The sequence below is a fragment of the Petaurus breviceps genome, unplaced genomic scaffold, assembly GCF_028583685.1.
Source record: "Petaurus breviceps papuanus isolate PSGF00001 unplaced genomic scaffold, PetGlider_PUasm1.0 90845, whole genome shotgun sequence".
NCBI classification, from domain to species: Eukaryota; Metazoa; Chordata; class Mammalia; order Diprotodontia; family Petauridae; genus Petaurus; species Petaurus breviceps.
The window spans coordinates 15214120-15229493 of NW_027187359.1; the positions used below are offsets into that span (position 1 = coordinate 15214120).

The following is a 15374-nucleotide window of genomic DNA, read 5'->3' on the forward strand; positions in this document are numbered from 1 at the left end:
AATGCAATTTATAGTTTTAGAGAATTGCTTGGAACAGTCAGGTTAAGTGACTTGCCCAAAGTCACACAACCCATATGTGTCAAGAAATGAAATCCAAACATTTTTAAATTAATTAATTAATTTTTAGTTTTTAACATTCACTTCCATAAGATTTTGAGTTTTGAATTTTCTTCCCTACCTTCTCCCCCTCCCCAAGATGACATTCAGTCTGATATAGGGTCTACTTATACATTCATATTAAACATATTTTCACATTAGTCATGATGTAAAGAAGAATTAGAACTAATAGGAAGAGCCACGAAAAAGAAGAAAAAATCCCCAACAAAACAACAAAAGAAAACGAGAGCAAATAGTATGCTTCCATTTGTATTCAGACCCCAGGGTTCTTTCACTGGATGTGGATAAAATTTTCCATTATAAGTCCTTTGGAGTTGTACTATACAATATTACCTCTCCCCTAAGAGGTTAGCAAATATTTTATTCCTAAAATATCACCCCTTATAATTGAACAGATCTCAACCATTAGTTGATACTACATTTTGATTTAATTTGCGGTTTTGTGAAATTTCAATCCTAGTTAATGGCATAATATTCTTTTAAATGGAAGATTCAGAGAAGCACAATTTTCATGATCTAGAAGTATTTGTGTGAGTACCCACCTACTTTTGAGACTTTCTCAAATTCTTTTAATCAGGCATAGACTACATAAGGGGGCCATCACATGTTTGAATACAGACTGATAAAGTAGGTGTTGGAACTGTTTCTCATTTGTCAGCAGTATTCCCTTGAACTCATTTGACTCACAAAACTCTGTCTTCCTCACATTTCATAGAGTAAATTTGGCCCAAGTCTGAAGGTCAAGTGCTTATTGTCATTTCTGACTTAGGGGAAGATTCTTGCTGTTAGTGCTATTTACCAAAAATTTAATGACAAGGGGGAGAAACATCTCTCTAGCCTTTGTTGCACTCATACCGACAGAGAAGGCAACACTTTGGAGATTGTTTTATTCCCTTCCTTCAAATCTCATCTCTCTTGAATGAATGAAAAAGAGAAGCAACCAGATTTAAGTATCCAGGGCCGTGAGTGCTCAAAGCTTTGGGGGATTTTTCTTTCTTGTGGTGGTCACTGCTTAATAGTTTTTAAAACATGAATTAAATCAGTAAGTTTAATTGTATTTCCTTCAAATAGGAGAAATGGGCCAAAAATGGAAAATACTATGTTGTTTTATAATGCAAAAAACAGGAGGTGATTAGTTAGCTGATCAAATGAACAACCTACCCAAAGCAACATTTCTAATTATTCTAATATATTTTGGACCCGTAATATTTGTGTTGGCAGTTTGTCCTCCTAAAACCAGGCCAGCACAAACTCCTGTAAGGCACCTAAGTGTAGAGTGCTGTGAGTGAACATTTTACTTACTGGGACAAAGATTAGTGCTAGGAACTACCACACAACAAGAGCGGTGATTGGGAGTGACTGTGGGGTGAGGTGAAGGGGCCTGTGTGCCTTGCACTTTTCACCTCTCAGTTGTTGCTCATACAGCAAGAATTCAGTCCAGGAAGAGCTTGCTTCTTTCCAAAGATGAAAGGGTTGTGTCTGGCAGCTGTTAGAAGGGAGAGCTGTTCTCTCACTGCATGGAGTCTTTCCAAGAGTTTTAGCCTCATCGGAGTGTCCCTAATCGAGTGACTTGCTGGGAGGATATGTCCTGTCTCACTGTTTATGTTAGGGACATCAACATGTGGTTTCTAGTGTTTCCTCTTCTCTGTCTATATCAACAAGCAAGGGGACTCCCATGTGTTTCCCTTTCATTATTTAGGTCATAGAGATCTCACACTAGGGCATCGATTAGTGATTTCCCTTATCAGAAGTTGAGAGTGGTCTAGCAAGCCTCTTGTACTGTCCAGCTGTAGGTTCATTGAGTAGTTCATGAACCATACAACAGTATCTATGGGAAATAGCAGTTGCTGAAGATAGAACCCTCCACCCCTAAGCCAGCTACAAACTATGCTGTTCTTGTCTAGAATACTCTTCTAAGAAAGCAGTTTTCTGCAATGCACTGTGCTTCAAAGGATTTAGTGGCAGACTGGGCCTTGGTATTCACAGCCCATTCTCTTTTCGCTCATCACCCTATTGTCTTCTGTGTGCAAGGCACTATACTAGATAGGGATGGATCAACTTTTCTCTTCTTTTGAAACTGCCCATACCCTTAAGGAACTTACATTTCACTACAGAGAAAGAAGATGTATACAGATAAGTCGAGACAAAATATATACAAAGTAATATAAAAGGGATGAGGGGAGGCTACTAACCTAGAGGGATCAAGTGTGGCTTCTTGTAGGAGGTGGCACTTGAGCCAGACTTTGAAAAGACCTATCTAGGGATTGGGAGCAGCCAAGGTGAGGAATGAGTGCCTTCTAGGCATGGGGAATGCCCAGTGCATAAGCACATTGATCACAGATGGAATGCTTAAATGAGTAACCTTCAAGTAGACTGATTTGTCCAGGTCTAAAAGAGTAATGTTCAATAAGCATGAAAAAATAGGCTAGAACCAGACTGTGAAGATCTTTAAATGCCATTCATGGGTGCTTTTATTTTATTCTAGAGTTAATAGGTCACTCTAAGGTTTCTCAAGCAGAGCAGTGCCATAGAAAGACCTGTCCTTTAGGAAAGTCAGTTTGGCAGCTAGATGGAGGATGGATTGGAAAGGGGTAAGATTAGAGACAGGGAGACCAATGGGGTGGTTATGGCAGTATTGAGTAAGAACTTGAGACCCATGAAGTAAATGTTGAAAAATAAAAATAAATAATTTTTTTTTTTAAAGCAATTGGGGTTAAGCAACTTGCTCAAGGTTACACGGCCAGTTATTATTTCTGGGTGTGGTGCTGAGTATCTGAGCCTGGATTTGATCCAGGTCATCCCGACACTGGAGCCGGTGCTCTTACTCGCTGAGCTACCTGGCCGCCTTTAAAATAAATAATTTCATAAAATTTTTTAAGAAACCACAAAAAAAACCTTGGGACCCAGAGATGTTAAATGACTGGCCAACTGGTGGTCAGTGACAGTCTCAGGTTCTGAGGTGGTGTGCTTTTCTCTTCCTTCATCTAATTCACGGGGTCTAGGCAAATAGCTAGTGTTAGGTATATCACAGATATAGAGCTGGGAAGGATCTCACAGGTCATCTTATAAAACTGTCTTATTTAGAGAGGAGAAAAGTGAACTCCAAGGAAGAGAGTGCCTAATGTCATACAGATAGCAAGCGGCAGAGCCAGGTAATGAATCCAGGTCCTGGAACTCCAGAGTAGTGATCTTTCCATTGGACCCCTCTTTCTCCAGCTTAAGAGAGGTCCCATATCGGCTCAAGCAGCTACTATGAGGGAATAGAAAGAACATTGGGCCTGTAGTCAAAAGATGTGGGTTTAAACTCTGGTTCTCCCACTTCTTGATTATGTGACCTTAAGTAAGTCACATCACTCCAGGGTCTCAGTTTCCTCTACTGTAAACAAGGGAAGAAAAACTAGATGACCTCTAAGGGAGGACTTGTAGCTCTAAAAGTTCTTATTCTCTGTTCTGTGTTTCAGGTTCCCATCATTCAGACTGAGAACTTAATCTCTATTCTCTCCTTGAGATTCTAAGGCCAAAGAAGTGGTCAAAAAGTTCTGTCCCTATAAGCAGAGATAATTCACAATCTAGTGTGTTAGACAATGTTAGAGCTATTATAGCCAGAGAAGGTGATATCCTTAGGTGTCCTTGTACCATCTGATCTTAAGGTTTGATTATTTCTTTTTAAATATAGCCCATGACAAGGAACTCTTTCAGTTACAAAATATCCTCAATTTCTCATTTCTTACCAAGATTATTGAACCTTCTTACCCTCCAGTCATTAATGTGGTCTGAACCTTTCTGGCACTTTTATCATAAGACTCTTCCTCCAGTAGTGGTCATTATGACCAGAATAGTTAATAGACTGTAGACTCAGGGACACAGTTTCTTTGCTCATTAGAATAGCCTAGGAAAATAACTGTTTCTCTTTCTCTCCCAATTTCATCTTCAAGTCATGTGTCTAGATCTATATCAATCAAGAAATCATCCCCTGACACAGCTCTAGCTCTGTGTTCTGGCTATGAGGAGAGCTTTGTTTTCACCAAAAAGCCTTAAGAAGATCAGACAACACCAACTGTTCTTTGCTTCCTTTGGCATTGACTTTGTGGGCCAATCATTTTTACAAAAGAGCCCTTTCCATCTGGCCAGCAGATTCTATTTCCTTATGTTAAAAGGAGCCAGGCTTCCCCTGCTTCCCTAAAGTTATGACCTGTTTATTTGGGAGCAGGGCAGTTTTAGCTATAGTTCTGAAGGACTTTTTTTCTACCTCAGAGATGTATAAGGTATCTGTCTACTCCTTCATACTCAGTTGTATTTAAAAACAAAAACAAAACTAACCCTAAAGCCACCATTGCTTAAACCTAGCCTACTTTAAAAAACAAAACAAAACTTTATTGGTATGTTTTCATCATTCATTTTAAGATATTCTCCACTGCCTCTCTCTCCCCCATGCTGTCAATTAATTTCCACTTGTAGTGTAACAAGAAAAAACACCTAAGTCAAACTGACATAGGGGCCTCATGTGACATCCTATGCAGCATCCTGTACCCATAGTCCTCCACCTCTTTAAGTAAAGGATCTAGGTTTATTTTGGACCTAACTTCTTGCCAGAAATTTCAGTTCATTCTTGTGGTCCTAAAGTAGATAGTGCTAACTTTGACCTATCTCTGGTCATCCAGCTACATAATCATCTTTTTATGACAGTTGATAAAGACAGTAAAATTTTTGTTTTTTTGAGAAACTCCAGTTAGTTACCAAAAAGATTTTTCCCCCCAAACAAACTGTTGAGACCATCCCACCTCCTTGAGAAAAAGTCTCAGCCAAGTCATTCTCTCACATTTTGGTTGCCTCTTTGATCCTCAAGTGAGATCAGAAAGATTGGAATGATCTCCTGCTGCTGATTTTCTGTCCTAATAGAATAAGGGAGTGCAGGAGACTCATTCTTCCAAGAAGATGATAGGTCTTTGAAGAAATTAGTAAGCAGCAGCCTTTATTAGAGTTGTAATTTGATGCTTCTTTGTTGTATGGACGTAATCCTGGGTTCCTGAATTATATACCAGTGGAGCACAAGTTCCAGGAGCTTTTGTCAAACAGTGTGGTGAAGTGGAATGAATTCTACATCTAGAGTCAGAGGTCTTGGGTTCAAAGCCTGGAACTACCTGTGTCACCTTCTTAAGCAAGTTACTTTATCTCTGGGCTTTAGTTCTTCATCTATTCTGTGAGGAGATGACCTCTCAAGTCTCTTCCATGGTCCTAAATTAGTGATTTTGTCATTATAAGCTAGAAAATCTGACAATGGACCATGTGGTTATCAGGAGACCAGCCTAATTAAATACAAAGAAGCTCATTAACAAAGTTTTGCTACTACACTGATGAGTTTTTTTGTTCAGCTTGTTTTTTATTAAATATTTATTGATGCCTTATGTTTTTACGTCACCTTCATTTTAAGATACGCTACCCCTTTCCCCTGCCTAGTCCTTCCCTACCTATTGAAACTTCACTTGTCACCAAGAATAAAAAAGAAGGAAAAAAGCAGTTCAGCTAAGCTATCCAAAACATCAATGGAGTCTGACAGTATATGCAGATGTTCCAATCTGTAGAAACTCAAAGAAAGGAGGTCCATTGTCTTTTTCTCTTCTCTGAGTCCAAGCTTCATAGCAAACTTATGAAATGAGGCAGCATTGTGCATTTTGTTGGTAGAGGAAGTAACCACACCAATGCAATCACAGATCATGCCAAGTATTGAATGAGATTCTCTTAGTCATATCTCATTTAGTCCAATTCCTTCGTATTTTCCACTGATGTCTATAGGCCGTCCTTGAGACTTTTTAACATGCTTAATTTTATATTGAGATCCGTTGTCTGTGTTTACTCATCTCTCTAAAAGTGAACTAAGAACAAAAATTAGAGTCAGGGGACAAGTTTCAATAAATATATTGCAAAAACAGTCCATTTTGGGGTGGTGGCATAACTTCTAGGATTTAAAAACCTGATAAATTTTCTGCAAATGTGCTCCAGAAACTTTGCAGGCAGTTCTTTATTATATTTTTTTTTTGCGTGTTTTGATCAGTTTTTTTTTTTACTTTAACGAATAGAGTTTTATCTGAATAACCTCTTACATACTCAAAAATTTACTTTTCTATTTTCTCATTGATCACGTAGCAGCCTACAGTTAGGAATGATATATCTTTTGCATGCCCTGAAGGTTTCCTGCCACCCACACCTGAGACTTGGCAGAAGCTCAACATAGCCCTTTGTGGTGCCTTTACTTTGCCATAGTGCGGTCAGCCAATGCAAAAGGAACATTTTTGGATAATATTCCTAATAGGGGAAAAACACTGTGCTATGAGAGATATGTTTTTTGAAGGCCACTGCTTGAAAATGAATGAGTAAATAGAGAGAAGAGAGTCTTTTGGAAAGGAGATGGCATAGGCTGAGGAGTGAAATGTGACTAGGGGATAGAGGAAACATATTACATGTGAATGTTGCCCTTGGGAAAGATCATTCTTTTGGCAAGAGGGAGAGGTGTCAGTGTTTCAAGGAAAAACAAATTAATTTATCCAACACATAAATTTGGACCTAGGAACATTGAAAAAATTAAAAATAGGACATTTTACCCTAAGGAGGGGCCTTCTCATGCTTTTTGCCTCTCCACCAGCTACCCCTCCTCTTTCCACCACAAAACTCAACATTCTTAACACCCTACAGCTTGTCTGGCAGAGAGTGAAATACCTGGAATTAGCATTGGTTAATAGTATACAGCTGCATAATGTCAACAATACCTCCTCACCTTTGCATGTGATTTATTCCTCCTCCTCCCTTACCCCCATCAAAGTAAAATAGTCAAGGAGAGAATGGGGGTTGCTCTGTGGGATAAATTGAAGCCACCCAAATTTCCTAAATTAATTTTTCATATGTAAATGTTCTCTTTTCCATGAATAAAGTGTAAGTCTTTGGAGGGACAGGTACTGTGTACTCAAATTCTGCAGTTATCTAGCCTAGCTTTGAAATGATGATGAACCCTGCTCTTATCCTGAAACATAAACTCACAAAACATGAATGACAGAATATACAATACTATTCCATTTGTGCTTTGGGAAGCTTTGTTTAGAGGTTCACATCCCTGTGAAATACTTAGAACCAGGCTGAGAGTTAAAATGACTCCCGGTTTGACTGTGGCCACCATGAGGCTCTAGGGTCATGTCGCTCATTTGTGGGTAAGTGGTTTTCAAAGAAGAGGGTATTGTGGATTCTAGGGGAGAAGTGCATTGGGGCAGGAGATATGGACAAAATTAGTTTGGGTCACAAGTTGGCTCTAAGTTATTGAACATGTGAAAATTTCCTTGGGCAAGTTAATTTGAAAAATCTGTATCTAAACCTATGATTACATTTTGGCCTTTAGTTCTCAAAGAGAGTGGAGCCAAGTGGGACAAAAGTTAGGAAGACTTCATAGATAAGGTCAAATTTAATACAAGTTTGTAAGAGGAGGCAATTGTTTTTGGAAAGGCTTTTTAAGGCTGACACTATTATTTTGTCCACACATACTCTCTCTCTCTCTCTCTCTCTCTCTCTCTCTCTCTCTCGCTTGCTCTCGCTCGCTCTCTCTCGTTTTTTAAAACTGATTTGAAAGGGTTGCCCTAGCCTGTACTCCCAGTAGGCAGTAGACACATAGAGCCCATAATGGTGGCAACAGGAGTTATGAAACTGAGAAGTCAAAACAAGTATGAGGCATAATGTAACTTAACATAGCACAATACAGCACCACACACAAAAACCCATAGCACACACACGAGACATCATAGAGATGAATCTCTCTTTAGTACCCTGTGTGTGTGCTTACGTGCTGTCCTCACATACCTGGAATGAGTTACTCCTTCTCTTTGCCCCTCTGAATCCCTATCTTCTTTCAAGGCTTGTCTCAGGTGTCTCCTGTTCCCATGGAGACTTTTCTGCTAGCCTCAGTTGTTATTATTTGGAACCTTCTTCAATTATTCCATGTTTGTTTAGGCATATTTATGTTGTATTGCCCCAACAGAATATTAGCTCCTTGAGGGGCAAGGAGTGATTCATTGTTGTCATTATGCTTTACAAATAGGAGGTGCTTAATAAATGCTTGTTGAATAGAATTCCTTTTGAGATGATTTGTGTATTGTGTGTGTGTATATATAAGTGCATTTCACATAAAATATATAATACACAATAAATGCATAGATATTAAATATAGAAAATATATAAATATATTGTAGTACAAATTATATATATAATACATTCCATGTATTGTGTATCATATATCAAATCAATTATCAATCACATCGCATGCCATTTGTTATATAGTATCAAAAGTAGCCATTATTCTCCTCAAGAAATCATAGAATTTCAGAGTTGGAGGGGACCTTAGAGTTCTCCTTCTTTCATGCCAATTTCCCTGACGGGGATTCTTCTGTCCTCCACCTGAAGACCTCTAAGAGTGGGACTGACACTCTCTCTTAAGATAGTCCATCCCAGTTTGGAATTATTCTAAATGTTATCAAGTTCATTCTTAATTTGAGCTGAAAATAACCTCTTTAGCTTCTGCCTATTAGTCCTCATTAGCCAAGCAAAACAAGTATAAATCCTTCTTTTACATTACAGGTATTCAGATACTTGAACACAGCAACCGTCTTTCTCAACAAGCATTTATTAAGCATTTACTGAGTGCCCGGCAAAACACTCTCATATCGGGGCAGCTGAATAGTGAAAATAGCACAGTGAATAGAGCACTGGACCTGGAGTCAGGAGGACCTGAGTTCAAATTTGACCTCAGACACTTAACACTTACTAGCCATGTTACCTTGGGCAAGTCACTTAACCCCAAGTGCCTTGCCTCCCCCTCCCCCCCTCCAAAAAGCAAAACAAACAAACAAAAAACCACTCTGGTATCATTGCTAAGAAAACCCTCCTGGAAATTATTGGTGTGCTTTGTTCCACAGGCTCACAAAGGGTTGGACATGATTGAATAACAACAATCACGACAAGGCTCAGGCACCTTGTTTAGTGCTGGGGTTACAAAGAAAGGTTAGAAACAGGCCTTTAAACTGCTCTTCAGACTAAACACCTCCAGGGCCTGCCACTAGCCTTCATAGTTCTCAGTCACCTCACTATCCTGACTAACCTGCCCTGTGGACAGAGCTGTCATCGACTGGTGTCTCTCTTAGAATTCTGGCAAATAATGATCAAGTACGCAGTATTGAGCAGGAATCTAGTACATGCATCAGGTTTGCATCTACCTGCTTTATAGAGCTGTTGTAAGACACAGTTGAGACTGAATCACTGAATATTAGAGTTGGAAAGCACCTTGGAAATTATCTAGTCCAATACCATCATTTTATAAATGAGACCTCAAGAGGTGAAATATTTTGCCCAGGACTATGTACTTGGCTTTATGTCTGACAGCTTTTGGTCTTTTAATTCTTAGTCTTGAGTTCAATCTACCACAGCAGAAATGGATCCCTCTGGGCTGCATATCTACTTGGAAAAACACAAGTTATCAATATCTATTTTATGTAGTGTTTTATTTAGTTTATTAAACATTTCCCAATTACATTTAATCTGGTTCAAACATTGGACTGTGAGTTTGACACCTCTGCATTAACACCTACTCTCTGTTAACCTCTTGTAAAACACTTTGGAGCTATACACGCATAAGAAATTGTTGCTTTCCTTCATTCTTTATTCCTTCTCAGAATTCTCCTACTTTTCCTTAGCCCCTACTTTGATTTCTCTATCTCCCTACCTTCTACATAGAGAAATTAACCATTCACTCTCATTCAACTGACCATCACTCCCATAGGAGTAAAGAATCTGTTAGCTCTACCTTTCATTTCTCTAATTTTGTTTTGTCATCTGTGAAATGGTCTTAGAAAAGCTTGTACTAACCACCTCACTGAACAGTTGCCAAGCAAACTCTAACTCCGCTCTAAAAATGTAAGCTAGTATTATTATTTCTGTACCTTTACTGGAAGTGTTCAGGCAGAAGTGGAGAACCATGTGCTGGTGGTGAAAATGATTTAGAGGAAAATCCTGTTCTGTTGGAACATTATATGTTGGAATATACCACAGTAACAACAACAATAGCTAACATGTGCCAGGTACTCTGCTAAGAGTTTTATGTATATAATATCTCATTTGACCCTCACATCAACCTTTCAAGGGAGGTGTTATTATTATTACCCCCATTTTGAAATTGAGGAAACTGAGGCAAACAGCAGGTAAGTTGCTTGCCTAAGATCACACAGCTGTTGTCTGAGGCTAGATCTGAACTCTTGTCTTCTTGATTCCAGGCCCCGCATGTTCTCTTCTGTACCCCCTCACTGCCTTGTATGTAGTCTTTGACGTCCCCACCTATGCTGAGATTCTGTGATTGGTCAGCAATAATGCATATATTTCACACATCTCTTTTCACTGGCTGTGAAGTTGCCTGTCTGGTATTACAACTTATAGTCAAAGCAGGCACATAAAACCCAAACAGTAGAATTGACTTATTTTTTCTTTTTTCCTTACCTTTAAGTATACTTGGAAGGGTAGATCCTTTCTTTTGTTCATCTCTAATTCAGTCTGTGTCCACTATGTCTTATTCAGTTAGATAGGTATTCCTAAGAAACTAATAAAAGTTTGGGAACATGTGGGATCACTCTATCATTGAGTAATGTATTGCATGCTTTAGATTGGCCATTGGTTTTCTTTATGAAGCAATTGAATTATTTCTGTGTTATTATTAGGCAGAAGAAATCTTAAGACAAGAATTAGAGAAGAAAGAAACACCATCTTTATATTGTTTGCTTGGAGATGTGCTTCGAGACCACCATTACTATGACAAGGCCTGGGAGCTGTCCAATCATCGGAGTGCTCGTGCCCAGCGTTCCAAGGGGCTCCTTCATCTTCGCAACAAAGAGTTTAAAGAATGTGTGGAGTGCTTTGAACGTTCAGTGAAGATTAATCCCATGCAGGTCAGAAAATGGATAGAATCCCACTTGCTTTTTTGGTGGATTTATGCTCACTCCCCTTCCTTCCCCACCCTCACCCCTCTTTTACTCTTAGTGAGTAAGTGCCATTCTCCTCTACTGAATGACTAAAGTTTCTTTAAGATAATGGTACACAGACCTTACCCCAAACAGTGCAGAGATAATATGGGTTTCCTTTGTGTACTACAAATTGTTCCATTTCCCACATCACTGTTTATCTCTGAACCTCATTTATCCCATCCCAGACTTCAGCTGAAAGAATTCACTTTGAGGTGTGGTATAGAGGGTGGGAATGACTTTTTAAAGCAAAGATTTTTGGAAGAATGAGAATCATGAATAAGAACCAACACAATACAAGTGGCTCTGCAAATAGTTGCTGCAATCACTAACTGGTGTTCGAAGTAGAAATGTACATTTTATTGTAGGAAGATCTGCAAAGATGAGTAAATGCAAGAAGTGAATACAAAGCAATGACAGGCAGCTTTTTAAAGTTGGCTGGAACAGAGAGGAAAGAATGATGAAGAAGCCCTGAGGTGACAAGTGAGTGAGAAAAATGACATAAAAACCAAAGGTTTCTGTCACAGAACTTAGTGACAGTTGAATTTAGCATCAGAGATAGAGTTTGTTTTTATTCATATCATGTTTTAGCTCCTGTATCTTTTGTTAATAGATAAAGAAGTACATAGAAAAAGAACAAAGGGTACCCATGTACCCATAAAGAATCATGTCCCCTCCAGTAGAGGAAATGGGATTTGAATATTTACTACATTATCATAGAATTGGGGTGTTTTTCAATAATTCACAATCATGATTTTTTAATGACCTGATGTTTTTTTCTGTAAGTTTGGGGAAGAAGAGAGACAGACAAAAGCCTTTTTTTTTTAAGAAGTGGGAAAGGTCATGTATGTGGGGTGAGGAGGGGAGAGGGGAAGATGGCAAATGAATGACTAGACTAGTTTGGTCAAAACAGAGGCTTTATGTGGGAGTGAAATTAGAAAAACAGCAGGAAATTACAGTTGGGAGCAGAGTGAATTGCTGTAAAGTGCCAAATTAAAGTTTGGATTTCATTCTGCAGGTAATCATGAAAAAGTTAGGTTTGAGAAGGTAGAGAGGCAGTATGTGCAAAGGAAGTGTTTTAGGAACAATAATCTGGCTCTCAACTTTGACTTGGTTGGAGGGTCTTAGAGCTTAAAGAGACTGGGAAGAAAAGTTAGCTAATTAGGAGGCCGTTGTCATAAAATAATCCAGTCGATATATGAAGGGTTAAGGCTAGTGCCAGCAGGAATGGAAAGAAAGGTACAGATGTGAGAGATGTTATGTGAGAGTAATATAATTAGGGACTAATTATTCCAGGGAAACAAAAGGAATGATAATTGTTAAAAACCAGACACAATGTAAGCAGATGTTTTAGAAGATTTTCCTGTATCACCACATGTGAATCCAATTCAGACAGGCTCTAAGTCATGTCACAGTAGACAGTTCAGAGGATGTATGGTACTAACACAAGACAAAGATGGAAATACACTTTTGATCCAAATCTAAACTCTCCCAAGAGATGAAGGGTTAATATAGAACATGGGTTTTTAAAAAATTCTTTTTGAAATCTTAGGAAAGAAGATAAATTTAAATCAAAATAGAAAAATCTATCTTTCAGGGGATACACTGTTGTCAGTTTCAGGTATTTCCAGTTAATTTGGTACTATGCCATGCTCTTTTGAAAACAAAATGAGGGCAGAATGAAGCACTCTTTGAATAATTTATGTGGTTTTAACCCCGCCCCCCCTTTGTTCATGTTACTGTTAAGTAACATGCATTGATAATGAATACAATGTTTTTCCTATTCATTTATTTTCAAATGGTATTTAGAGTCCCTGTTCATAATATTACTACCTCACAAAAGACCAAAATAAGCATATTTAGATACATTGCAAAGATTTGTAGCAACGTTTACTAATTGTCCAAGTTGCATATATTTCTCTTCTGAAGTTTGAGAGCCATAAGACCTATCTGATTCTTACACTTTCATGCTGTAAATTTCATACTGGAAATTCCACTTTTTTTTTAACCCACCAATTTTCATTCTTTCATAGTTCCTCCTTGTCCACAAATTGTGACTTTAGAAGTCACTACTGCCAAAGTTACTGAAGTTTCCATCTTCAGTTTTTTATAATTAGTGTGAAGAAACACATTAGAGAAAGTGCTTGGGAAGTTATGAGTATTTTCCACACCAGATGTTTTCACAACAGATGACTAAAACTTTTTTACCTTGTCTCCTAATTTCACGTAGTCATTGAACCTATATTACCTAAATCTCTCTGTGCAAATATTCCTTATACCGAAATGCTTATGTGTTCTCAGTAATGTGGGTACTTTCTCCAGTGATATAGATTGTAAAGCATCTATGCCCTCCTGTGATCTCCACAGGAGGAATCCTCCATCGAGGATCTGCCCAATGTGCTGTAGACTTTCCTTTTAGGTCTTAAAGCATTATGTGGGTACAGTGCAGTACTTGGTATGCTCATCTGTTATTACTTGCTTGTGCTCCACAATCTACCTTCTTTTCCAATTATGCATTTCCTGGACATCTTTCATTCCGATTCTTGTGCTCAAGCCATGTGTGCTGCATCTTGCATATGCCCGTAGTGTGTGTCACCATTGTCCTTCGAGTCACCCCTCATAATTCTCATTCTTTTGAGATAGTCATGTTCTATGACTTGCAGCTCTACAGTCTCACCAGAATACTGATGTGAAAAAGATAGTTGGTCTGTTTTTTTTTTTTAAACATAGAGCAGCTTGGAGTCATCGAAGACATTGCATAGTTTCTCAGATACAATCCAGGCTTATCCTCTTCTTGCTGTTTGATTCTGGGCTCAGCTCATTGTCTACCTTGAATCCTTGTCCAAGACAGATATACTGATGTTCTGTCTCAATGGGTGGCCAGTCCAGCTGCATGTTATGGTCTAGATGGATTCTTCTTCCATTTTTTTCCCTATATAGATTATTAAGTCAGTTTCTTTTGAGTGGCTCCAGGATCATAGCTTTAGAGATGGAAGGGACCTCAGTGATAATCTAATCCAGTTGCCTCTTGTTATAGGCAATATTGTGATGATAGTACCAAGCATCAGAATATTACAGAATACCTTTCCTGGCCCCCACCCCCACCCTAAGAGATCCTTGCCATAATGCAGTACCTCAGTATTTGGAACCAGAAGATCTCGATTTGAATTCCGGCACTGCCATATGCTGCCTCTGTGTGACCTTGGGCAAATCACTTCACCACTCTGGGCTTCAGTTTTCCCATCTATAACATGGGAGAGCTTGACTAGATTTTCTCCAAGGTGAGATTGTATGCTCCCTCTTCCCTTGGGATTTTGCAAAGTACATCCTTTGTCTTGGTGACACTTTGGTGAATATGTAGTCTTTCTTGTCTATGCTTTGCTAATATTGATAATCAGAGGATTGTTGAACAAAGTTATCTCTCTGCCTCAATCAGGGAATCTCATATGAGTGTGACATAGGCATAGAAGACCCATTGAACAAGGAGAGTTTCTGAAGTTACATTTTGCTAAGTCAGGTGCTTAAAAAAATCAGCAAATAATAAGCCACATAAAAGGTTATGCTCCTTTTACCTTTCTGTAAGTTGTCCTAAGACTTTCAGTTGCGTATCTGTGAAGATGAAGACCCTTTTAGAAAATTGTGCATGCACGTTTATTCTCTTCTATTTTCTTCAAAGATAATTTTGATGCAAGTATAGATTACTTTCATAAAGACATTTTAGAGATTAGAATATAAGTGTGGAATGGTAGTTTTTAATGTCTTTTGGATCACCAGTTTTTATAATACAAGTCTGTGACTTTTCTCAGTTTTTTTTTTAATCTCTTCCACATTTCAGTATCTGGGAAATCTTATCTTTCATTGCTTTAAAAACCAAGAGTGTGGATTTTTTTTTCTGTGTCCTGATCTGGTCCAGATCTGTGTGTTTGTGTGGGGTCAGGAGGTGTGATAGGGCCATGTTCACATTCTACCACCCATGGGGACTGAGGCAATAGTCTAAATGCAGAGGTCGCATGCTTTCCTTTCGCTTTTCTTTGTACCCTTAGCACAGTGCCTTGCACCTAGTGGGCCCTCAATAAGTGTTTGTTGCCTGCCTGATTGTTGAGAATAAGTTGCTACAGAAACACCTGCCAACAGGGGTTCTATCTTTCATCCATTTGTTGTCCTCCCAGTTTCACAAATACTCTTGGGATATTCTGACTTACTTGAGTTTCAGGCTAA

At 38.6% G+C, this 15374-nt stretch overlaps 1 protein-coding gene across 3 annotated transcripts in view; it reads left to right on the plus strand.

The window, feature by feature from the left end:
• TTC27 (tetratricopeptide repeat domain 27) overlaps positions 1 to 15374 on the plus strand; it is a 250727-nt gene that overhangs the window by 164990 nt on the left and 70363 nt on the right. For all 3 annotated transcript variants that reach the window (XM_069072168.1, XM_069072169.1, XM_069072167.1), the window contains one exon: positions 10857 to 11084. In XM_069072168.1, the coding sequence (XP_068928269.1) occupies positions 10857 to 11084 (228 nt within the window). The remainder of the gene's footprint in view (positions 1 to 10856; positions 11085 to 15374) is intronic.